We start from the raw sequence: 25,050 nt of genomic DNA, 5'->3' as shown, positions 1-25,050 counted from the left end.
CGTATGCATATGTGTGAAGGGCTGACAGGGGCGGCCGACTCAATGACACTCTGAATCGGGGCACTTTAGCAATGAGAAACTCACTCGGGAGTGGAGTTAAAAGAAGAAACTGACACGTGGATATACGTTAGTCTCCTCATTTCACTGTGTAAGCAGAGTAAAGTGACTCAAGAGTGAGCTAGCGCTGGACAGGGTAGAAAATTGGCACTGAAAGCCCAACAATAGTAACCACTTTCTACATTGTGACATTATTAAAAAAAGAAACTAGAAAGGTCAAAAGAAAAAAGTATTGGCTTATTTTGTAGTATATGCATATAACATTATATGCATATAAGTAGAACAACAAAAATCTGAATTGTCAACAAAAATGCAGCAGAAATTAAATAAGAAATTGATTTTGTAGACATTGCAGGGGAAACAAAAGATTCAAATGGAATTAATGACTAAGAAAAATATGTTTTTAAAAAATAAGTGCAATGACAAAAATTCACCATAAAAATATGATGACAATGTTTCTGGCTTTATGGAATGGCATAGTGGTGCCTTTATATTTTACTATTTGCTATCACGTATTTCATCAAGCAATTTAATGTTAATTTATATTCCAAGATACACACCCACACACACATCTAGAAAATTTACTTTGAAAGATATACAACATGGCCACTACACGTATATATAAATAGTGTGTAGGAGACTAAAGTAATTCAATAAACATAACATAATAAATAATTGAAAATGTCAGCAGAAAACACCCTAATGTAAACTAATGCTAATTACAAAAAGAAGAAAAAATAGGTATTTAAATGCTGTTATGCTGTTTCCAAAAGTAAATAAACAGGTCAAATGAAATATTTATTTAATTTTTACAGTTACATATTTAATTTTTATACTGTAACAGACAAATCAAATACAGTGTGATGTAAAGCCATTTATATTTTTAATGTATACAGTATAATGCATAAGGTAACTTACAGTTTGTTTATTATGTTGTTACTTATGCAGACAGAATAAACTCTAAAACAGAGAGACCATACAGAGACTTGTTTCACAGCGTCCTTTACAAAGAAACAAGAACAAAACAATTAAAAAATTTAAAATAAAAAAGGGAAAACCTGAGAGAATCCACGGTACTATAAGTATGCAAATATATCAGGTGTCTGACTCTGATTAATCTGCACAATAGCTGTAGTTCAGCTGGGTTTGATCCAGTCTGTCACAACTGCTTACAATTAGATTCAGAGCAGTGGCCTGTTAAACCTTATTCCAGTCAGCTTATTAAGATCAAAAGTACCTCAGTGTATGAGTTTTTTGAATGCCACTGATATCTTGAAAGGATATAATGGTGAATTGAGCTGCACAGTGTGTCATTATTTGGGAGACCTTGAAGGTCTCAGCATTGCAAGAAAACGAATTAAGGGGAAATGGGCCTTATCAGAAGTTGAATGAATGTGCTACATACATGCGAAACAAAAGTTTTGTCTAGTAGAAACAGTAAAAAAATAAAATAAAATATATAAGTACAATCAAAAATCAAATTAAATTCAAATCAGGTAAAAGTCTTGGCTTTGGACAACTTCAAAAGTATTTTATTATTCTTTTTCAATTAATTTATTTTATTTATTTACCATTTTTATTTATATACTGTGTGTGTGTGTGTGTGTGTGTGTGTGTGTGTGTGTGTGTGTGTGTGTATATTGTAGTGTTGGGTAATGATTACTCACAATTAATCGATTATATCTGTGACCATATATCGTATATTACTATTAATATCTGTGTGCATTGTGTATATTATGTAAGGCCAATGCATGTGTATATTTAAGAACAAATATTATATTTAGATATTAAATATATTTATATATCGAATAAAATACATCAATATAAATATATACATGTAAATATTTTCTAAATATATATTGTATGTGTGTATCTTTATGTACACTTCATAAATATACACAGTATATGCCCATGAATCATGGATTCTATAAATCATGATTAATATATAGATATAGACATAGATGCACATATAAAGATTGCTAGCCAGCACTAATATGTATGTATGTGTTTATCTATCTATATAATTATTAATGTTATTAATATTGATGATGTTGTTATTATTATTAAATCAATATGCATAAATATATGGCTCCAATAAAACTGCAGTGTATTGTATGTATTATACGTAAGTTCAATGTGGACTTTTACAGAATTTAATTTACAACGTCTGCACCTATATTTGCATAATAATTAGCCATTCAAAATGTGATATGAACTTCAAACAGATTAATGCGTTAGATCACAATGTGTGACAGCTGCGTGATTCACTATAATTTTGATTTAGGACCTTCTCAGATTGCTTTGGTCATGTGCTTAGCTTTAATGGATTGTTCTGATGATTTTCAGTAGGAAAGGTTACCAGAAAAGATTTCCCGCTTCCCCGTACTCTTAAAGTAAAATATTACAAAATCAATAGATTTCTTGATATAACAAAAGAATGGCTTCATAATGTAACAGTGACAACAACTTCAAGACCTTAATGTTATATTTGGCAGCCGTCCACAAATCCGCCATTATTCAGCAGCTATATATTAAACTGTCGTGGAAGAAGGATACAAAAGCGCTATATGAAAACTCCCTCCCATACATCTAACAAATAAAGAAAAGCCTTGATCTTGAACAACCATCAACATGTTTTATTCTTGTTATGATGGTTAGAGAGCGAATGTGTCTGATTAATTGTCATAAGGTCAGCCTGTTTTATTCTTGTACGCTTCACTTAATTTGCTGTTGTAATGATTCCAGCACGTTTGTTTTCTAGAACGGCAGCTTTTATTTCTGCTAAAGAAAAGTTCAACGGTGTCTTTCTGCTATTCTCAGAGTGAGAAATGTGCGAAGAGAGGATGGCTGTTCAAAGCTGTTAAAGAAAGAAGAGACCCAGGAGCTTTGACACAAAATAAGTAAAAGCAACTTTAATTATACCATGGGAAACCAGTGAATGTGCCGCTTATGATAGTTACAGCTGGCTTCCTGCCTAAACCCGGACACTCCACTAATGAAAGACAGCCTCTATCTCCGTCAGGCCTTTGTGAAGGTGCTTGATTAAACAACATGCCAGGCAGCAAAGCTCTCAGGGTGACTTCGCATTTGGCTAACTAATTACACACTCGCTGACTGTTTAAGGTCTGGATCTGGAATTAACTGCCGCGGAATTGAGTCATTCTGGTCATAAAAGCAGAACTTTTAGGCTGGATTTTGTCAGCTGAAGTAATGCAGATTTATGCGGATTAATCAGCTTTTCTAAACACAATGGAAGTAAAAATAGGTCAGAGAATATTTAAGATGTTAGTTATTTATTTATTGCATTTGGGGGCGACGAAATGTAGTGAGAGCAAAAAGAGTGACACAGGGGCAGTCTGTTATCGTTTTTGCATTAGATGAATATTGTCAGTTTGCTGCCGGTCAAAAGTTTTGAACAGTTTTTTACGTTCACCAATTCTGTATTTATTTGATCAAATAAATAAATAAATAAACATTAAAAAAATTAATATGTACTATTGCAATTCAAAACACATATTCTCTATTTGAATATATGTTAAATTGTAATTTAAAAAACGAAAAATATCATGTGATTACTACAAAGTAAAAAAATAGCTGAAAATAAATGATGTTCTTTCGAACTATCTGTTCATCTGTTCACTTATAAAACACTGTCGCCTGAAACCTCACAAAACAACTTTTCTCTCTTTGCAATGAAAAATGAAGTGAACGCTCCCTAGTCGGCCACTACAGAGCACAGTAATCAGCACTTCAAATATTAAAGTCAGACCACTGTATGGAGCCTCCAATATTGACATGTTCAGCATGTTCCTGACAAGAGATCCCCAGTTGTACAATAAAGTCCATATAATAGTGGTTTCCTTAGAGGGGAAGTGCAAGTTTTGTAATCCGCATCACTCCAGTTTGGTGGCCTTGAGCTCCTTATCGGCAATCCCACATGGTCTGTCTGGTGACTGAAGTTCCTCACCATTCAATGGCCGACTGCATCAATTTCTTGCTCTGCGTGACACAAGAAGCTGTGTAGGGTCAACGTGAACCACAGAACCATGCAACTTGATTCCACATACATGTTGCTTCAGGTTTTTTTTGTCTGGTGACACAGAACAGTAAAGAGTTTCATGACCACACTAGACCAGATATGACACAAATCTACTGTTTGAGTGTTTCGCTGAAGAAACTATAAGCAAAAAGCGACACTAACAATTATTTTGTAAAAAATAAGCAACTGTTGGAAGTGGTTTTATGGTTATTGAAGTGCTTATAAAAGAGTTTTATTTGTGAAATAGGTATACATATCATCATATATATATATATATATATATATATATATATATATATATATATATATAATTTGTTGTTTTTACAGTATGAAAACCTGTATCTGCAAGTGAATAAAAAAAAATGAAAAAGTGGGTAATTGCGACTTTGCATCTTACAGTTCTGACTTGGTTTACAACCTACAATTCTGACTTTTTCTCAGAATGCATGATATAAGCTTCCAGTTTGAAGATAAAGTCAGAATTGGGAGGAGTAACTCGCAATTATAAGAAAAATGTCAGAATGGTGAAACTGAAACTGAAAAAACTAAATTGTGAAATATAAAGTCATATTCAGAGAACAATATGAAGTCGCAATTGTGAATAAAGATATTGACTAGCAATTCTGCCTTTTTACAGAATTATGAGATATTAAAAATGACACATTTATATCCATCAGTTGTGACTTTCGTGCAATTGTAAGTTTATATGTCAGAATATCTTTATATGTTAGAATATCTCAGAATATAAAATTGGCAGATGTGCACAAAAAATTCACTATTACTCTACATTTCCTTATTTTCTATTAAGTGGCGTAAATGGGTTTCCATAGTGTTAGGTCTACATGTGAAGTAACTTATTTCACATCTATCTTGCAGGCATTTGCTGGTAACTCCAATACAGAGAGTGTGGTTCGACATGACCTGCAAAACCCAACTGTGGCCCGTTATTTGCGAATCATTCCTTTAGACTGGAGTGAAGAGGGACGGATCGGCCTCAGGTTCGAGATCTACGGGTGCCCGTATTGTAAGTTGACTCTGCACTCTCACAATTCACATCAGTTTCATCCAGTAGAGTAAATATCAGCAAAGCTGGCATCCTATGGAAGTTATTTACATGATGCTAAGCGCTGATGCACTATTATTAGTTGTTGTTTTTTTTATTATGTAGCCTGATATTTATTATAGCTGTAACATTTGCTAAGCTCAGTATAAAATAGACAGTTTTATCTATTCAGAGTTTCTTTTCATGCTGAGGAAACTTGGTCCTAAGCTTTTTTGCATCACAAGAGTGATTAATATTCAGTGCAAGACGGCAATATGTATTCGGGAAGATCCCGGTACAATTAAGAGAAATTGGCTGACCCAACTTTTTTTGAAAGTCAAGGTCGGCTATCCATCCCATACAAATCCAAGTTTTCATGTTTTGCACAGATGTCTGCTAGTATAAAACCCTGCTGTTTACTAAAAGTGAGGAAGGAACTGATACTGTGCACTGTAAAATCAAACAGAATATTTTCAGCATGATTTTGGGGTAAATATGAAGTTGAGTCCAAAAAAAAATATCTAGGTCTTTTTACATTTAACCTTTCAATGTGTAAATTTCACATCAGCTGTTATTAAATCAATTGGAACAGTTGCCACAATTTATATTTTAGAGTGATTACATGGTGAATGTATAGGAATAGTTTTCTTAATAATATGACATTAATAACATTAATTACTCTGCACCAGTGTGCACTTACACTGTGGTTACATACTATGTGCACATCTAGCCACTATGTAAGTACCAACATGTCCTCCAACCAATACATCTGTGTCACAAATCTCTGAAATATGACCCATCAAAGCGTATACTACAATTGAACCACCGCTACACACTATTTTGTCTGTAGAGCATCACGTTATATGATGAGACGTGATATTGCGCGCATGAGATCGAAACCCGAGTACATACGTGCTTATAATACATAAATATGTTATAATTGATGATTTTACAGGATTTTTCTAATGGGTTGGTTTAAGTGTGGAGTTAAGTATGATCATTCGTAGGAATTACACCCATTGAAATATGTTTTAATTACAGTGAGACCTGTAATTAAAACAGTCCGCACGCTGCATTTAAACAAAACACGCATTTAAAATGTCAATTACAATCATACGTCATTACATGATGACAGATGCAACACGACACTGTCATTATTTAACTGTAAATATAGGATGTATAAGGTACTGGCACAAACAACCTATGGGGTCGTTTTTTTTGGAGGACAGGCTGGTAAGTAAACAGGTATTAGGGACACTTAATATAAAATGGGATTGAATTTGTTGACAAAAGTTTTATTTTTTTTCACTTGGCAAGTGTTATTCAAATTAAATTAAATTGACTGGTTACATTTGCGTGATATTGTACAGCAACTTCACAAAACTAACAAGGTGCGTGTAAAACCAAGAAAGTACTTACTGAACACCAAATTTACACATGTGAGATCATCTTTTTTAGCACTGATGTTGTGGTTAAAGGATAAGCTATTTTATTTAATCATTTTACAGAGACAGATTTGCTGGATTTTCATTTGTTTGAAAGGTTTCAGCCATTGCAAATCATGGATTTAAACAGAAATGCTTTCCAGATGATTTCGGAGCAGCTGTCTTCAGTGAGGTCAAAACATCCTGAAATCTGAATATGGCTCTCAGAGTGAGCGCCACCTGTAGGTCATGTCTGTAAATTAATTGCATTGTTATTATTCGGCTTCAGTTCATTGGTATTCTTTTTTCATTTTTATTTCAAACCAACCTTTTATTATATTGTAATTTCTAGCAAGGCAAAAAATTGCTATCTTTGAACCAACATGCTCTGTTTTTATTAAAATGGAATGTAGCCTTGACAAATTCATCACTTTCATTATATTAAGTGTTGCCAAATTGATCTTGATAACACATTTCAATTAACACCCCATAAATTGGTTTGAGAAGAATTACAGTTCTCTCATTACAGTGATGTAATCATCTGTCATTAAATCCCAGACCAGAAGAACCATCTTTGCTATCTTTTTTTTTTTAACTATGATTCTCAATCAATTTCTTTTCATTTGTTAATTTATTGACTAAGGAAAAATAAAATTCTTGAGATGGAAAAAACTGCAGCATGGAAGATTTTTCCTCTTTTTAATACTTTCTTTGAAATAATGATAGTGTAAATAAATCTGACGCCTGGCTCTTTTGAATGTTTGTGTTTATGACAGGTATGAATGAAGCCTGGTAGCTTTAGATACGTATCATTCCTCAAGCTGTTTTCCTACTCGTGAGAGGCAAAGGGGGGTTTGGCTGCACTGATTTTCCTGTCAGAAAGCGTTTCATCCACATTTGCTCTTTGCTGGTGAAACCGCTCATATTCCTTCATCATCTCATGCAGGTGATCACAGATGCCGATAAAGACATCCCGCCATCTCCAAATGCTTGTTTATGAGGGCATAGGGTGAAATAAACAAAAACAGTACCCTCCCCTGCTGGAAGATCCGGATCAAATTGGTTAGTTGTGTTTTGGAACATGGCAGCTTGCCTTTACCTCTTCTAAATGATCATTAGCTGGATCGAGTTGAACTGCTGGACCTGCAACAAGCCCTATCTAGAAACTGTGGAAATGTCTTTGTTAAGGAATTCAACTAATTACAATCTTAAACCAGTTAATGGTCATAATAAACCAGCTTACTAAGGTAATAACCATCTCAAACCATTTGTTGGTCATATTATACCATCTGACTTAAAAATAACTCTTACTGTAAACCTGAATCATGCTCCGTATGTATTATTTTTGTATATTTTCTTGGAACCGCCTACCACAAAATCATAATAAATTTTTTTTTTTTTATATGGTCAAATTAGCCAGCTTACTCTATAGGTAAAAAACCATCTTAAACCTGCCAATGACCATATTAAAGCAAATAATAACTAGCTTGCACTAGCTGAAGACCAGTTTAAACAAGCTAATTATCTTACTAAACCAAGTTCTGACCCTCTTAATCCAGTTACTGGATATAACCTGAATATATTAATAAGTACAAAAGCACTTTTTGGGGACCTTTTCCACCACTCAGTTTCTTTTCAGACACGGAAATGCACTGAGTGCTGAGTGAAAATAAATAAGATGTGCAGTAAAGGAATAGAGATAGCCCTTCTCAGGAAGCATAGAGGGAAAGAATGGGAGTTAGATAAGCAAGACCTGCAGTGGAGATGAAGCACAGAATGAGAATGAATGCAGTGGTCTGACCTTGTTGATCGGGTGAGAACGGATGAATGCATTCGTGATGGAGGTGAAGGGGATTGGCAATGGAGAGAGAGAGAGACAAGAGGAGTGGAAGAGCAACTGGCCAGACACAGCACACATACTCATGCATTAGTGTAGTAATCAGTCCCCAGCAGGGTGCATGGAGAGAATTGAATTAATTCCACACGCAGACTGTACTCCACAGACGCACACACACAAAATCGTAGTAGATGCTACATACTACAGGCATCCCCTGATGATTGTGTACATGACAGATTGCACTGAACCCATATTCTCACCTGCTTTGTCCATGTAGAACAATTACAGTTGTTGCGTCATTTTGCAATTTACACTGCTAATGGAAGCTGATAAATGCAAATTAATGTTACATGCCTTAGGTATGACTGATCTATTCAAATAATGGAAATATCTTACTCATTGGGTGATTTGAAAGTAACACTTATTTAGTGTCATTTTTTGTGCAATTTCCCCCATCATTATCTTCAATTAACATGATCATCACCTTATGTTTTGATTAGAATTCTTTGTCTTTTGCCAAAATTACATATTTATGCAAATATTTTTTTGTAACAGTGTAAAACAATTTAAAAGTTTGGTTGCTTTTGTACTTGTTAAATACAAATGTTAGTTTCTTAAAAAAATCTTACTGACCCCAAATATATGCACATTATTCAATATTTAGCTTGCTAAATATATTAAGCATTAATGCTATGATTTATTTCATTCAAAAGAGTGGGATCCAAACAATTTTTTAAAGGCAATCTCTTTATTTATTTGATCATAATACAGTAAAACTATGTTAATATTCTGAAACATTTCTGTATTTCAGAATTGTATAAAATTTCTACATGTGATGACAAAGCTGAATTTTCAGCAGCCATATGTAATAAAATTTTTATATACTTTTGTGTATATCGCTGTGTATATATATATATATATATATATATATATATATATATATATATATATATATATATATATATATATATATATATATATATATTATGACCTCTTATGACCCTTTTAGTCCTAAGTTATTGCAGTCACAAGCTAACCGCAAAATCAGCACCATCATTTACATTTTAATTAAACTCTAATCAATCTCTCAATAAAGCAAGTGAATAAACATGCCTCTTCAATCTTATTGGTGGAAGGGAACACGATGATGTCTGTATTTTTCTGTTCTCAGGTCGCTGTAGCTCTTTTTATAATTACCTTCTCATGCTGATCACAGATTTTACACGACTTCTGTATGATATAAAGACAGTCTGCAAAGCAATCAAGTGCCATCAGGCACTGTGAGCTTGTGTAATATATCCAAAGGTTATATGGTGTCAGCGCAGGAGATGAAACCAAGAGAGCGAGCGAGAGATGCCACGAAAGGAATTTACATTCATAACTTCCGGTATGCATCATTCCGAGCCTTGACAGGGATCAAAAATCCTCCTCCACTGCGCAATAAGCAGAAAGGCTTTGTCAGCAGGTAATAGCCCACTGCAATTTTCTGCCTCCTCACTGTAGTTTATCACCTGATCCCAGCCGCAGTTTATCTGTGAACTTCACCATGCTTTCGTCCAAGCAATCTATAGAGCAGTCACTCAACCGATCATTTAGCCAAAAATGGGCATGACACCTAGTCACCTCAGAGGTGCTAATCTCTTTTCCTCCTCCTGTCTTTCTTCTTCCCATCAACAGGGGCAGATGTGATTAATTTTGACGGGCAGGGGGTGATCTCTTACCGCTTCAAAATGAAGAAGATGAAGATTTTGAAGGACGTGATAGCCCTGAAGTTTAAAACATCAGAGAGCGAAGGGGTGATTCTGCACGGAGAGGGGCAACAGGGTGACTACATTACCTTGGAGTTGAGGAGAGGCCGGCTACTGCTGCAGATAAACCTCGGTAAATCTGTTATAGAGGCCTATAATATCTGCTGTGTTTATGATGGTGAGCTTGTGTGTACCTTTGGGGTAAATTTTGGTATAGATTTTATGCATGCTAATTTCTGATATTTAACTGATTGTTTGATCCTCCAAGACTCTTTGAAAAAATAAATAATTAAATTATATGTATTTAAAAGGATAGTTCACTCAGAGAAATAATAAATAAATAATTATGTCAGTTTTTACTTACCTACATGTAATTAAAAAATTATCAGTAATAATTTTTACTTTTATTTACTTTATTTGTTTTTACTTTATTTACTTTATTTATATTATACGTTATGCATTTAAATTATACATTAATGTTTATTCAGCAAGGATGCATTTATTTGATCAAAAATAAATATAAGACATTCATGTTATTTTTTTGTGTTACAAATTAGATATATTTCAACTAAAAGCTGCTGTTTTAAACTTTCTATTCATCAGAGAATCCTGAAAAAAAATATGTAGCACAATTTCCACATATATTAAGCAGAATATTGGTTTTCCGAGCTGATAGTATTTATGATATGATAAATTTCTTAAGCATCAAATCAGCATATTAGAATGGTTTCTAAAGGATCGTGTGACAGTGAAGTAATGAAGAAATAATGACTGCTGAAAGTTCTGCAGATTTCTAAATATATTAAAATATGCTATTTTGAGTTGTAATAATATTTCACAATACTTCATTTATAAAATAAATAAGCATACAAGATGTCTCCAATTGTAGAGCTCAAAAGATTATTAGAAAAATATTTCAATAGTTTTTGTCTATATAAGTTAATAGGGTCCATAACTTCACAGGTGTCCGTTGATTTTTTCAAAGAATAAGAAGTTTGGAACATTAGGGTGAGTTTTCATCTGCGTGAACTATCCCTTTAATATCTCATGAATCCGCATTGCAGAAAAACCTAGCCAGAGGGAAAAGAAATACTCATAGACTGTAAAATACAAAACCCATTATCTTGTATATCATAAGGACATAAACATCTCATATGCCTTGCGAAGACGAGTTCAAAACTTCCTTCCATCAATTATTCTGCAGTGAAGGTGAAGATATTGTGTGTTTGATATTAACGATGGTCTCCTATGTCTAATAAACTGTAGGAAGTAATCAGTACGGCTCCATCCTGGGCCATACATCTGTGACTAGCGGCAGTCTGCTGGACGATCATCATTGGCATTCTGTAGTAATTGAGCGCTACAGGAGAAATGTCAATTTTACCCTTGATCAGCATACTCAGCACTTCCGCACCAATGGGGAGTTTGACCACCTTGACCTGGACTATGAGGTACGACTGAGAAAGTGAATGATTTATTGCTTTGAACTTCATTTAACAAGCAGGTGCATTATGGAATGCTGAAACTCAAAATGTTACAACCCATAACAGGTTATTTTAATAAAAAGTACTTAAGGTAAAACTTTAGTATAGAGACCGATTCTCAACACTAAGTACTGTAGTTGCGTATGCTTATTATTACCATTTTGACTATTTATTATTACTTATAAAGCACATTTTCTGCATGACTGTATACTACATCCCTAATCCTGTCCAATACCTAAACTTAACAACTACCTGACTAACTATTAATAAACAGCAAATTAGAGTTCATTGAGTCAAAATGATAGTTAATGGTTTGTTCGAATGAGACCTTAAAATAAACTATGGCTGTATTTAAGTATCCTTAAAAAAGATTTAGCTCACAAAGATGAAAAATAAAAAAATACTGTGAGAAGCGTAAATTCATATTTAAACCAAAATAACACATTTTGTGATTGTGGCTAAATAGGTACTACTGATGAAAGTATTGTTCACTTAAACTGAACAAGCTTTACCAAACCTAACTTTTTGTTTCTTTCAGGGAACACAAAAAAACACATTTTTGAGGATTGTAACTATGTTAGGGGTACAACTATGTTATTTCACATATAGTTAAAGTAAAAAAACTGACCTAAAATGACCAATATATTGACATTATTCAGGGAAAATCTTGCTATTGCTGTGTTTTTATTATGTTGCTTTAGGTACGTATTGTAGCGGATAAGAATTCAAATATCCAGAGACTCTAAAAGTTAACGCTCTGTCATGTTGGAAATATGCCCTACACCAAATCCAACCCTAAACCTACCCATTAGTGTTAACAAATGCGAAACTGATAGAAAAAAAAGCATTTGTTGATGCAACCGTGCCATTTCAACTTCCTTTTACACAGATTTGTAACTGTTACACTGTTTTGTCGGATCGTAGATACATAGGATTCAAACCGAAGCTCCGTATGCTACCGAACAAGCCTAGCATCTATGAAAACCCATAGATATGAACCTGGATATATCTGATGCTAATGTTCAAAAGCCGTAGGATTCAAATCTGTCAGTATATTAATATTGTTTTGAAGTCATAGCATGATATTCTTCAAGTAATTGTGCGAAAATTACACTTTGTTAACGTGTTTCGCTAAAAAGTTCACCCAGTTTAATCCATGAGAGCAGGTAGACAGAATATTAATTAATGAATTAATGAATGCCTAGGTTTCATTAGAACTTCTCTTTAAGCTTGTTAAATATCCTGGTTTTAGACGCCAGCTCCAAAATGCAACATATGTGTAAGTCAAGTTTTACATCAGCTGGATTTTTTCTCATTTCCACACAGACCCAAAAATAGAAATTCTTTAATTATCTCCAAAATCTCGAGGATTTCTGTAGGATTCTGGTCACACTGCAGCTGTCACCCAATCCGAAGATCTCAAGCTCAGGCTTGATAAAAAGCTGTGGAGTCACACTGAGACATTTTGTCTCAGGAAGGTTCACTCAGTGATAAAGTTTGTTTGCAGTGGATGTTTTATCCCTTGTCAATCCTTTTCAGCATGAAACGTTTAAAATCCGCTTTTCTGCGCATGCAGGATTAATCCACACAAATAGCAAGGAGCAGGATATTAATGATATTAAACAGAAATAATGCATATTAGCAAGGGCTGTAGAGGAATGTATAGTAAATAGATTTTCAGCGACATAAAGAATATGGTCTGAGAGCAAATGCTTATCTATTCAATTGAGCACAGACGCTCCTGGCACTGTTGGATGCTACAGAGCTGGTTACAGCTCAGTTGGTCTAAGACAAATTGACCCCAATTAAAGTGAAAGTGTCTGATTAATTGAGCTGAGAACGGATCCAAACCGGTGAGTCGTTTTCTGCTGGAGCGCAGACTGCATTTACAAACAATTGCATTTATCGACTATTTTGTTGAAGCACTAGTGCTTCTTTCTGGGTTCTGTTTGAAATAGTTTGAATAATAGTACTTTCTAAGCATCTTTCAAAAGCCAGATTTAGTATAATTTTACTCCACTGTTGCAAGTTCAACTGTTATGTTCTGGCTGAAAGATAATAATAATATTCTTAATTATATTTCAAGGTCCTATTTCAATCAAATGTACAAATGTACTATAAGTGGAATTTAAAAACAGGACGATAGAAATGTGGAAAAAAGTGGTTATTAAGCTGGATCATTGGTAAATATGGCAATATAAAAATATAAACTTAAATGGAAAAAAATATGAATGCAGAAATGAAATCTTATTTTGCTGGACATTATTTGCATTTTCATGAACTAGCAAGCAAAATATTTATTTGTGAAAACTTAAAAACTTTTATTTTTATTAATTTATTAATGATCATTTAAAATTATGCATACATATTTTATCCATTTATTGGATATCAACCATTTGCGGGAAAGAAAAAAAGCCTAATCTTTTGCTGAATAATTTGACTATATATACAGACCTGTCTTATTTTGCTTTGACATAAAATTCACTTTAACCACAATGTACTATCACATGCAAAAACCATTACATTAAACAGCTCTTATATGCATTTCTAATGATAAAAATATTGTGCAAAGTTTACTACTGAAGGAGGCATATATATATATATATATATATATATATATATATATATATATATATATATATATATATATATATATATATATACACACACACACTGTATATATTGTTGTGTTACACTTGGTGGATTGCAATGCTTTGATACAGTTTTTCTGACTTATGTCTGAATTTTTCCATGTAGCTGACTTTTGGAGGAATGCCATATTCCGGGAAGCCAGTCTCAGGAGGTAGAAGAAACTTCAAAGGTTGCATGGAAAGCATCAACTACAATGGAGAGAACATCACTGACCTGGCCAGAAGAAAAAAACTGGACACGTCTAGTTTCGTAAGTCTGTTCCCTTTTCAATCAACTCCACAAACCATATTTGACTAATCAGAGTTTGAGTGCATAACTTTACCGTTCATGACAGTTCTGTGCATATTTAACAGGTTTGGGTGGGTTGTTTTTGCCTGGAGGGTTTTGTGGAGGTGTATGACCATGAAGAAGTGCGCAAGGTTGACTCTTCAGAATGTAGAGCGGTTCAGACGTGATATTGATGGAGCTCATATCTATGCTGTATGGATCCGTTTCATTTGTTTCAACATGCTGATGGGAATGTTAATCATCTACACAGATTTGATGACTGGTGTCAGCACTGATAATAATCTAATTTCCACTGCCTGTGATAATACGGAGAATGCAATAATTGCACATAATATCTGATAAGCATTTCAGTGTTCTGTGGTTCATTAATGGAACCACAAACATGAAGAGACACAATGTGTTTTTCTGATGAAAATTACAATCTTATCTCTGCCGTACAGTTACACTAGCACATCATGTCACAGAACATCAGACAAGAATTATGTTACATGGAAATATGGCTGAATTAGATTCATGTTTTTGTTCCAGAGATTTAGTTTTTGACAAATAAACCAATCAAGCTTACGCTGCACAAAATCGAATCTAAAATGAAAGTTCTATCATCGTTTACTCACCGTCGTGTTGTTCAATGTCTGCATGACTTTATTTATTTTTCACAAAAGAAGATATTTAAAAGTCAGTAAATGTCACTGAGGGCCAAAACATCACTGACTTTCATTGTGCAAAAATCAAAAACAGTTTTGAAAATGTCTTCTTTTGTGTTCCACAGAAAAAAAGCAAGTCAGGTTCGGAACCAGATGAGCAGATGATTGTCAGAATTTTCATTTCTTGGTTGAACTATCTCTTTAATAGCGAGAAAATAGCCCGATTCTCCTCCTTTTTTCAAATTTGACATGTGTCCACCATAGACAGGCTCTGAATTATTATTCATGTCTGAAGGATTATGTTCAAGGTTGATAAAACACATCACATGGGCGGAGGTTCTGTTATGAAGCGCCGAGGAAGGCTGAGTGCACTTTTCTATTTCATTGTGATGAGACTGATTAAGTTCTCCATATTTGAAATAAGTCTGAAGTGCATTCGGTGCCTCGAAATTACCATTTAGAAGGACGTAGAGCTAGAGAGTTATGAATAAAAACCTTCATCGTTGCTTCCATGCGGCCCCTTTTTTCAGCTTAAGGTTCGGAAAACGACGGCTCGGTTGGGAACATGCTGTAGCAGCACTTTTAGAGATCTTTCTTTAAGCCCATGTTCCACATGAAAGGTCCTTAAACATTTCAAACGCAGATTTATTTTCGAGTCACTTTATTTCACAGCTTTTTATTAAAGATGTTGCATCTGAGAAATACAATATGCAGTGTGCTACATCAAACTTATTGCTGTGCAGAGATCTGTTTTGCAAAACATAAAACTGGTCTGGTTTTAGCTGCTATGGTTTTCAGCTGTGAATTTGTTAATTCATAAGTAGGTGTTTAACCATCTCACGTATATTTAACAGCGGTACGTAAAGTCTTTCCTGCCTCATTTTTAGCGCAACCTGACGTTCTCCTGCGTGGACACGCACACGTTCCCCGTCTTCTTCAACGGCACCAGCTTTCTGCAGCTGCCAGGAAGGAGGGACCACAATATGGTGTCTGTGGGATTCCAGTTCCGTACCTGGAACCCCAGCGGCCTGCTCCTGTTCAGCTCCTTGGCAGATGGAATGCTGGAATTGGCTCTAAACGATGGAAAAGTCACAGCACACATTAACGTCACTCAGCAGAAAAACATGCGCGTGGACATTGCATCAGGTGAGCTGACATTCTTCCCCCACATAGACTCGATGGCTGTTACATAGAGATCTCATAAAGTTTCATCAGCCTCTTTTTTTAAAAACTGTGTTGTTTTTCTAGCATAGCAGCACCTACTTGATAATTTACTTAATGTTCAGTGTTATAAGTTTAAATACTGTATGATCAATCGCAGCAGTTTTAGCAATATGGTATTGCGTCATGTCCCAGAGTTAATCTTTAACACTCAGGTTTCTGTTTTATAGCTTAAACCAGTATTTTAATTCACCATTTTTTTTTTTAAACAAGAAAGAGTTGTTTCAGAGAAGGATGAAGTTATTATATATTTGATTAACGATTATTGAAGATAAACATCTCTTGTTTTTCTGGCAATGCACTTTTGCACACAAAATGTGTGTAGAGCACTACATTTGGGTAAATCTCATTTATTAATTATATATACAGACAGAGATAGGTATATAGATCTTCAGCATATTACTTTAGTCTTCAGTGTCAGACGATCCCTCAAATGTTAAAACAATTGCTTAATATTTTTGTGGAAACTGTCATAAATGTTTTTTAAGATTCTTTTTTAATATATGATGAATAAAATGTTCAAAGGAACAGCCTCTGAAATCTATGGAAGGCCATTTGTGATATAAATCTATATACCGATACAACTTTTTATGCAATTCTGACTTTATTTCTTACAAACTGAGAGTTTTTATCTCATAATTCTGAGAAAAATGGTTAGAAATGTAAGTTTGTATTACGCAATTATTAGAAAAAAAAGGTCAGAATTGAGAGAGTCAATGACCTTTTTATTTTTATTCAGTGCTAGAAACATGCTTCCATAGAAATATTTGATAACATTTTTTTTTTAAATATAAAAAATACTAAAACTGAATAAAACTAAGCTGGTCAATTTTGCTGTCAATTAATAAAGTGCTGTAAATAGACAAAATTTTAGTTACCTAAAAGTATTGTCTCTGCATCTTTCTTAAAGTATATTGCAATGCATGTGAATAACATAATCCCAGTCTCAGAAGAACTGACTGAGAAATAAACGTATATTTAAATTTTACCACTGTTTACAAATCAAACAACTGAGATATTAAAGAGGCAAGTCTTCATCTTAATGGAATTGTCCGTTTTTGTTGACATTAGAAGTGTCTTTGTCAGTCTGAAGGAGACTATTAGCCCAAAGACACCTATAGACATTCTGGACACACTCACCAAACTCCTGTGCTAATAGGCCATTAGGAGAAAGGGTAGTTATTCTTACATTGTTAACCTCAAGGCTAATTGGGCTTCACCCCTATGGAATCCTTTATCTCTTTTAAGAAAAGCAAATTGACTCCACATTGAACTCCAGCATGGAAAAGTCAAGTAATATCTTGATGGAGTTTCATGCATAGTAAGTCCTCAGTGATGGCTATGAGATCATTGTTGTGATCTGACCCGAGCTAATAGGTCTTCAGGATATGAAATTTCGATCCAGTTTCAGACTTCAGCATGTTATTGGATTTACTGGATCAATTGTAGACTTTATCAATGGACGTATTGTTCTCCTGTACCACAGAGTAAACCATAGCTCTATAAATCAGGATGACTGAATTTTATTCATTTGTTGCCTGAATATATGATTTTTCCCCCCTCTTGGAATTATTTGATTTTCACATTTTTCATCAAATATCAATAAAACACATGCACATGTTCTTCATTTTCTATGAAAGCCTCTCAAATCCTTTAAAACTCCATCTTTGAAACCTAATATATTTGTCGATAGAACATTAGGCAGGTTTATACGTGTGGTTGCATGGCAGGGGTTTTCTTGTTAATCTGACATGGGGTATTAGAATGCAAATAGAGTCTGGTTTTAAGAGCTTTGACTTTTTTTCCCCCTCCATCTGCAGAGAATCGTTAGCTGAAGAAGTATTACCTTGACAAATTAATAAATGATTGCCTTAGTCATGCTTCTTGAATACTTTAGTTCTGGGGTATAGATGCTGAATTGAGAGCATTCATGATCAATCTGCCTTCATAAATGGCTGATAAGGTTTATGCGATGAATTGCTAATCCTTATAGCGTCAAATTCTACAACACCTGATCATTTTCTATCTACTGCCAGTTGTAAGGCAGCCAGTAATTCTGGTTACTTAATGATACTTAATGATACAGTTCTTTTAAGATTTTTTTAATTATTGGGAGGTGCAGCTTTTTGGCAAATAACAAGATGCTTTAATAACATTTTTTTTTAATTCTTGCAAAAGGTTTATCTATGCTTTTTTAAAAAAAAACAATTGCTTGTTTTTAGAGGCAGAATGATCACAATCCAGTAATTGTCCTTAACTTTAGAAGAGACATAAAATAAAAATAAAATAAAATAAAATAAAACAGAAATAAAATATTGTTGACAACAATTACAATATGTATCTTTAACTATGTTGCAGTTATGTTGCAGTTTGTTGTAGGAGATATATGTTTGATTCACTGACTCATTACAGCCATTCATACAGGTGTTAGGTGGTACTGGTTGCACTGGATGTTTTTGTGTTCAATAAAGAATTCACTAACAATAACTATTCATAAGAGTAATTCTTTCATAAAAATACACTCTTTGTGGTCAGTGTTTTTGATTTACTAAAGGAAACATTTATAAAAGTGATTCGTTTAGGAATTGGACGACATCGATTGCACCCTTATGGTTTCTGATTCTATATAGGAAGAGCCGACTCATAAGAGTCATTTAATTGGGAATCATACTACAGTGATTGCACTGTATGTTTGTGATTTACTAAAAAAAGAACAGTTAATAAGAATAATTAGTTTGATTGTGCTCTATGTTTGTGATTTACTAAAAGTAGTGATTGGTTTAGGATTCAAATTAAATACGTATTGCAGAATTTTAGAGTGTTATTCTGCCGTCGACCATTATGTTTTTCAGTTTTGTTTTATTTTGTTCTTGCTCAATTTAAAATCTCAAGTTCTGCTGAATGTAAAACTATCCTTCCCGTAATGATGTAGGATAGGCGACTGATCCAGACATCAAACAGGTTAGTAGGGCCATACAGTAAACTTTCATCTCTACTGAATGAATATTTTTTTTTCTTTTGCAGCTCAGCTTGTTTGCCTTCTGGCTCCATCCCTTTCTTGTCCAGGTTAAAGGTCCATTCTGCTTGTCTTGAGCTGCAAATTGGCTTTAGAAATGTGGACGAGGAGTCTGATAGTGCCAGAAATGAGTGTAGTCTTGCTAATAGGCTGTAGTTAAGTCAAATTCCAGAGGGGAGGCTTGCGTAATTGCCATCTTCTTACTTTTACTTATTATTTCAGCAATTTATGCATTTTCAGCCTACTGATTTAAATGCATTGAAAGGAGTTTTCATCATCTTTTTCTTTAAGCTCTGAAGATTAACGGCCGTCACGTTAAGTTAATTGACATGTCATGAATGACTCAGTGTGGCGAATCCATTTGTAACGGGAGGGAATGCTACCATGTTAGGGATTAGAACTTCTTTCGCTAAATCCAAATGATTAAAGATGATTCATACAAAACATGTCTGACAGTGTTTTCTTTGAATCGAATCTCTCATTAATAGCCGATAATGTGAAAACTCCAATTTTTGGTTCAATTGAGAATCATCATGATCGTAACAACATCTTGTGCTGGTAAGTTCCTCAGTGTTTTTCAGCATTTAATCATCATCTCTCGGGAGCCAATGGCAAGTGCTGATTACTTCCCTCAGTAACAGATAATTAGTCATAATTAGGTGGTGATATAGCAAGGTTGTTGCCATGGTAATCAAGTGCGCAGTTGTCAAGAGAATGATCCAACTTTTGAGATGTTTTCTAATTAAGCATGAGGAATCGAGTGGAAATATGTTTGCTTTTGTTTGCTTATTTACTAATGGACCCAGTTAAAGCTAGTCAAACGCCGCTGTTTGCAGTGAAATTGTTAATCATTGTAATGATACTGTCTGGAAACAGATGTTAAATCTTTGGCATTACGTGTCAGTGGCGTGGTTTAAAATAGGGTTCCTTTACACATTTGTTTTCCTTTTAATCGTTAGTGCCGTTATACCCTCTAAGAAAAACCTAATAGGTATTCGGAGCATTGCTTGCATGTTCAATTACAACCAAAATTGACAGGGCGACTGAAAATTGCCAGTGATTTTCCACTCATGAAATGTAAGCCTGTAAGAACAAACACTGACAAGTCATGTCGCTGACAGTTTGATGAATCGCGCCGATCACAGACCTGTTCTATTGTGTTAATGGGATAATTTAGAAAAAAAAAATAATCAAATTGTTATGCTCGGTGGCGTTTGTTTTGCTGCTTATATGCATTCAGCTGTGGCTCTTCCTGTGTCTCCAGCCAAGGTCTAATACCTTCAAGGCATGTGATCTCAGAGGACTGAAAGAGCTGCCAATTGCCTCTCTCCTCTCGTCTCTCTCTAGTATTCTATCACATATTGATCCCGCTTGTTTAAGTGAATCTGTTTTCTTTGAAATTTATGAAGCCCTCTAGCGCTTATGAATTTGGGTTGACTTTGTGCTTCGGTCTTAAATATTTGCCCCACCGAGGTAATTTGAGAGACTTTTCAATCCAGGCGGAAGGCAATTTAGCAAGCTCATAAACTGGGACAATATAACATTATAATCATAGTAAGGTATAGTGTTTGCCCTATGATTCCCTTGGGGGATCTCCATTATTGCAGTGTATTCCTATTCAATATTGAACTTTCAGCTCCACCAAGAAAGTTAGGGTGAATGGACATTTGGGTTTATTACTTGCTATTTATTATCACAGTGGGATGAAGGAGGGTTGTGCGGATTTTAGGAAGAATATATTACCATCAGTTCAGGTATTATCATATTTAGGTACATTCCACAGAATTTAGGTGTTCAGCATAGAAATTACACTTTGTAAACATTTTCAAAAGTTTGAGATACATTTTTTTTTTATAAATACTTTTATTCAGCATAAATGCCTACAATTGATTAAAAAAGACTTTTACATTGTTAGAAAAGCTCTCTATTTCAAATAACTGCTGTTCTTTTGGACTTTTTTTTATCAAAGAATCTAAAGAAATCATTTTTTTCCAAAAAAGCAACTAATTTTAGGGTTGATAATAATAATAAGAGATGTTTCTTGAGCACCAAATCAGCATATTAGAAAGATTTCTGTAGGATAATGTGACACTGAAGACTGGAGTGATAATAATTTGCGACACAGATTTTTCTTTTTTGGGTGAACTAATTCTTTAAGGTAAGTCTCAAAAGTCAGTTGTTGATATTAAATGTATTTTAACTCAGTAACCAGAAAACGTTATGCATCTTAACTGCTTTCCTTACCTTGAAAGCATATTAAATGTAAATATCATGGCTTGTTCTTATATGTTTATCTATATGTGTGTTCTTACATTTTTGCTTGGGCAGTCAATTAAATTAATTGAATTGAATTTTACCCTTTTTTTTTACTGAACTGTAGGTTTTAGAGCATAATGTGGACTGATATTAATCAGACTTTCTTCATAAAACAGAAAAAAGATTGGCTAAAACAATTATTAAAAATTGTGCATAAATAGAAAACCTTGTGTATTATCCGTTTGCTCATGGTATGGCAGACTTGACACACGGACGGGTTTTTATTTCATTTTCTAAAGACTTTTGAACACCTGCTTTCTAGCAGATTTGTATTGTGTCAACAGCGTCTCCATTTCGTAAAGCTGGAGGTATTTGTCCATAGATGACAGAATAGATGTGAGGCTGCCATTCCTTACACTGTTCAGAGAGGATGCGATGTTAATTTCCTGTATACTCTCATGCTCTGAATTTCGAGTTAGTCAACGATCTTGATGGATGTTATGCAGTAATCCATTGATCTTTCAGGGATGTTTGTTCACAGTGGGTCTCAAAAGCTGCTCTGAATCGTTCTTTAACAGCTTCTTTGCTTTCAGACTACTTCTTCCTGTTTGCCTTCCTTCCTCTTTAGCCAAAATGAACAGATGTCTCACACAGCCTTTTTCAACAAAGGGAGTCATTTTCTCTGTTCCAAAATCTCAGTGAGATGCCTACAAAGGCAGCATTTTAAGACATCATCGGTTTGCTTCCCGAAGTAAAGGCTTTTCTGGGTAAAAACACTTGTAGATAGTGTTGGATAGAGGGGGAGGGAGCCTAATGCATATTATTCTTTATTTTAATAAATAATAATATTAATTTTAAAAATGTTTACTATATTATCATAAATAACATGCTGTTGGCGTTATATATTGTGTTCATGTATATTTTTGTATATATGAATATAATAATCATACTTTATTATTATAATTACACTAATTACAATAATTGAGGCTACATATATAAAGATTCTTAACCAGTCACTTTTAGGATTTAATGGTTAGGATGCCTAGACAGTAGAAAGCGAGGCATTGGTATTGGAACAATGCTATTATGTCTTTAGCTCATCCATAATTTACAGTTAGATCAGATAATAGATATCTTATGTCCATGACTTTGCCTATTTTCAATAATGCCTGTGTGAGAGCTCTGTTATCTTAGCCCCTCTTACTCTGGTAGTGTCCGTTACAGCGTCCTCTGTTTTATAGCTTAGTGTCTAGTTAAACACTGCAGGCCATCCTTTTGCCAAGATGAAAAAACACTCCTTTGAAAAGCTCAAAGCCTTGACCCGTGAACCTTCCTTAACCGTGACCATTTTCCAGAGGAAAACAGGAGGTTAGTGTACTTCAGAGCCAGCTCTTTGGTCAAGTTTTATCAGTCAGAAATAAGCAGAGTTCCTCTCTCTCATTTTCCTGTCCCCTTCAGGGCTATGACGATGGCTTCAAAAATCAATGTGATATGTGGAGGTGACTGGGAGCCGAGAATATCAGGTTTATCCCGCACTGCAGGCTTCTGCTGAAATATCCAATGTTGTTGGCATATACATGTTCCTTTATCACCCATTTTATGTCTCTTTTTCCAACTCATCAAATGCTGTTTGGTCAGGACCCTTTTGCATCACTTTCTGATGCACAGGGTACCCCATCAGAATTGCCAGCTGCTTTTAAATATGAAAACTTTGGCGCAATATGCTAAGATATAACAGGCAGATACAACTACCATCATTATTTATTAAAAAAGGATTCATATTCCAAATCTTAAGAGGCAAAAGGGTTGGTTTTTGAGCATAGGTGTAAATTTCATTTAACAGTGAGGGGGACAATAAACATAAATGTCACAAATCTCATGAGCAATTTTTGAAGGGGACACAAATAATACGGTCAGATTCTTCAAAACGATTCTTCAAAACTATTTATTGCAATGTTTGTTATGCTGTATACAGTCAAGCCATCAACATACAACAAAATTTAAACACAACTGTTATTGTGAAAAAGATATATAAAATAAATAATGTTTTGTAACAAATTAAATTATTAAAAAAATCAATTTATAGTAACTGCTGTAAAAACTAAAAAATTTAATCTGTTGCCAGTTTTATGGAACTCTGAGAGTTAATAAACTAAATGTTTAGCGTATCCACCATGCGTGCACCCCATAAAGAGATGCTGAGGAAACAACTTTTTCCACTTATATGAAAGCTGTGCACCTTTTGTGGTCAAAAAGGTCTCAAATTCGACTTGACCTGAATGTCAAGGATGGGTGGCTAATGTTAACATTGTCCCAGTCCATGCGGTGCACTATGCAACAAGCTATTTGTAAAGATAAATAAGATATCGCAAACATAGCAGATGCGTGGAAAATTACATCGGTAATCAGCATTTTTGCCACAACTAAATTATTAATGAATCAGCATCAGCTACATTAAAGAGAATCACTTTATTTAAAGTGAATAAAATACCCTACTTACTGGAGTTCAACAACTAATGATGACTGTTTTTGGTATTTTTGTTTTTTTACAAACACATGCAGATCAATCATTAAATTAAGACAAATCATTGAAAACAATTGATGCCCTTTACATCAGCATGACACTAAAGGGGTACCCTGTGCTTCAAAAACTGAGGCCAAAGGGTCATGACCAAGCGGCAAGTTGGGAGTGAGATCGTGTTGCTCTTTCACTTACTTAACATCAACTTTTTTTTCCTTTTTCTATTTATGTTAAGAAAAGAAAAATGGAGGTATGGTGTGTTATTATATAGAGCGAGGGAGATATTTACATAAATGACTTTTGCTCAGTCCGTATGCAGCAACTGAAGGAATTTGATAGCAATGGCTAGAAGTATATTTGTTTCCTTGAGGATGAATGTGTGAAGGCCGTCGGGTGGTCATGTGTATTTCACATCACTCACAAAAGCCTCTGCAAACAATAATGGCGAGTCTGAGCTCCGTCCCCCGGAGCCCACAGGCTGTGCCTCAAGAAATGGACTCTACAACAGGCCAAATCCAAGACACAAAGCCAACTGTAGCTTTGTGCCAGGTCAGCCTAGAGGTATGAATTAAACAGGATGTGGTCCTAAACTCTGCTTAGACAAATATCAGCAGGTTTTCACTTAAAATAACCACTGCATTGTCAAAACAGACAATTTGTATGCCCACTTAGTGGTAGGGTTTTACCAAAGTTATCAATAAAAAGGCTTTTTTGGAGTCATACCAAGTTACAAGCAATTATTCTATTAAGTTTAACCTTTATATGTTGTTTGAAAAAAAAAAAAAAACTTTTATTTAGAAATATATGTATTAAATTGATTA

At 34.4% G+C, this 25,050-nt stretch overlaps 1 protein-coding gene across 1 annotated transcript in view; it reads left to right on the top strand.

Annotated features, from left to right (window-relative positions):
• The window catches only part of cntnap2a (contactin associated protein 2a), a 294,840-nt gene that overhangs the window by 131,962 nt on the left and 137,828 nt on the right, over positions 1-25,050 (top strand). Inside the window, exons 4-8 of the mRNA XM_043226988.1 lie at positions 4,973-5,120; positions 10,077-10,280; positions 11,414-11,598; positions 14,389-14,532; positions 16,103-16,361. Of these exons, the coding sequence (XP_043082923.1) occupies positions 4,973-5,120; positions 10,077-10,280; positions 11,414-11,598; positions 14,389-14,532; positions 16,103-16,361 (940 nt within the window). The remainder of the gene's footprint in view (positions 1-4,972; positions 5,121-10,076; positions 10,281-11,413; positions 11,599-14,388; positions 14,533-16,102; positions 16,362-25,050) is intronic.

This window comes from Puntigrus tetrazona, chromosome 24 (assembly GCF_018831695.1).
Source record: "Puntigrus tetrazona isolate hp1 chromosome 24, ASM1883169v1, whole genome shotgun sequence".
Classification (NCBI taxonomy): Eukaryota; Metazoa; Chordata; class Actinopteri; order Cypriniformes; family Cyprinidae; genus Puntigrus; species Puntigrus tetrazona.
Note: the sequence above shows the minus strand (reverse complement) of the source record. Positions and strands in the feature narration are given on the sequence as shown.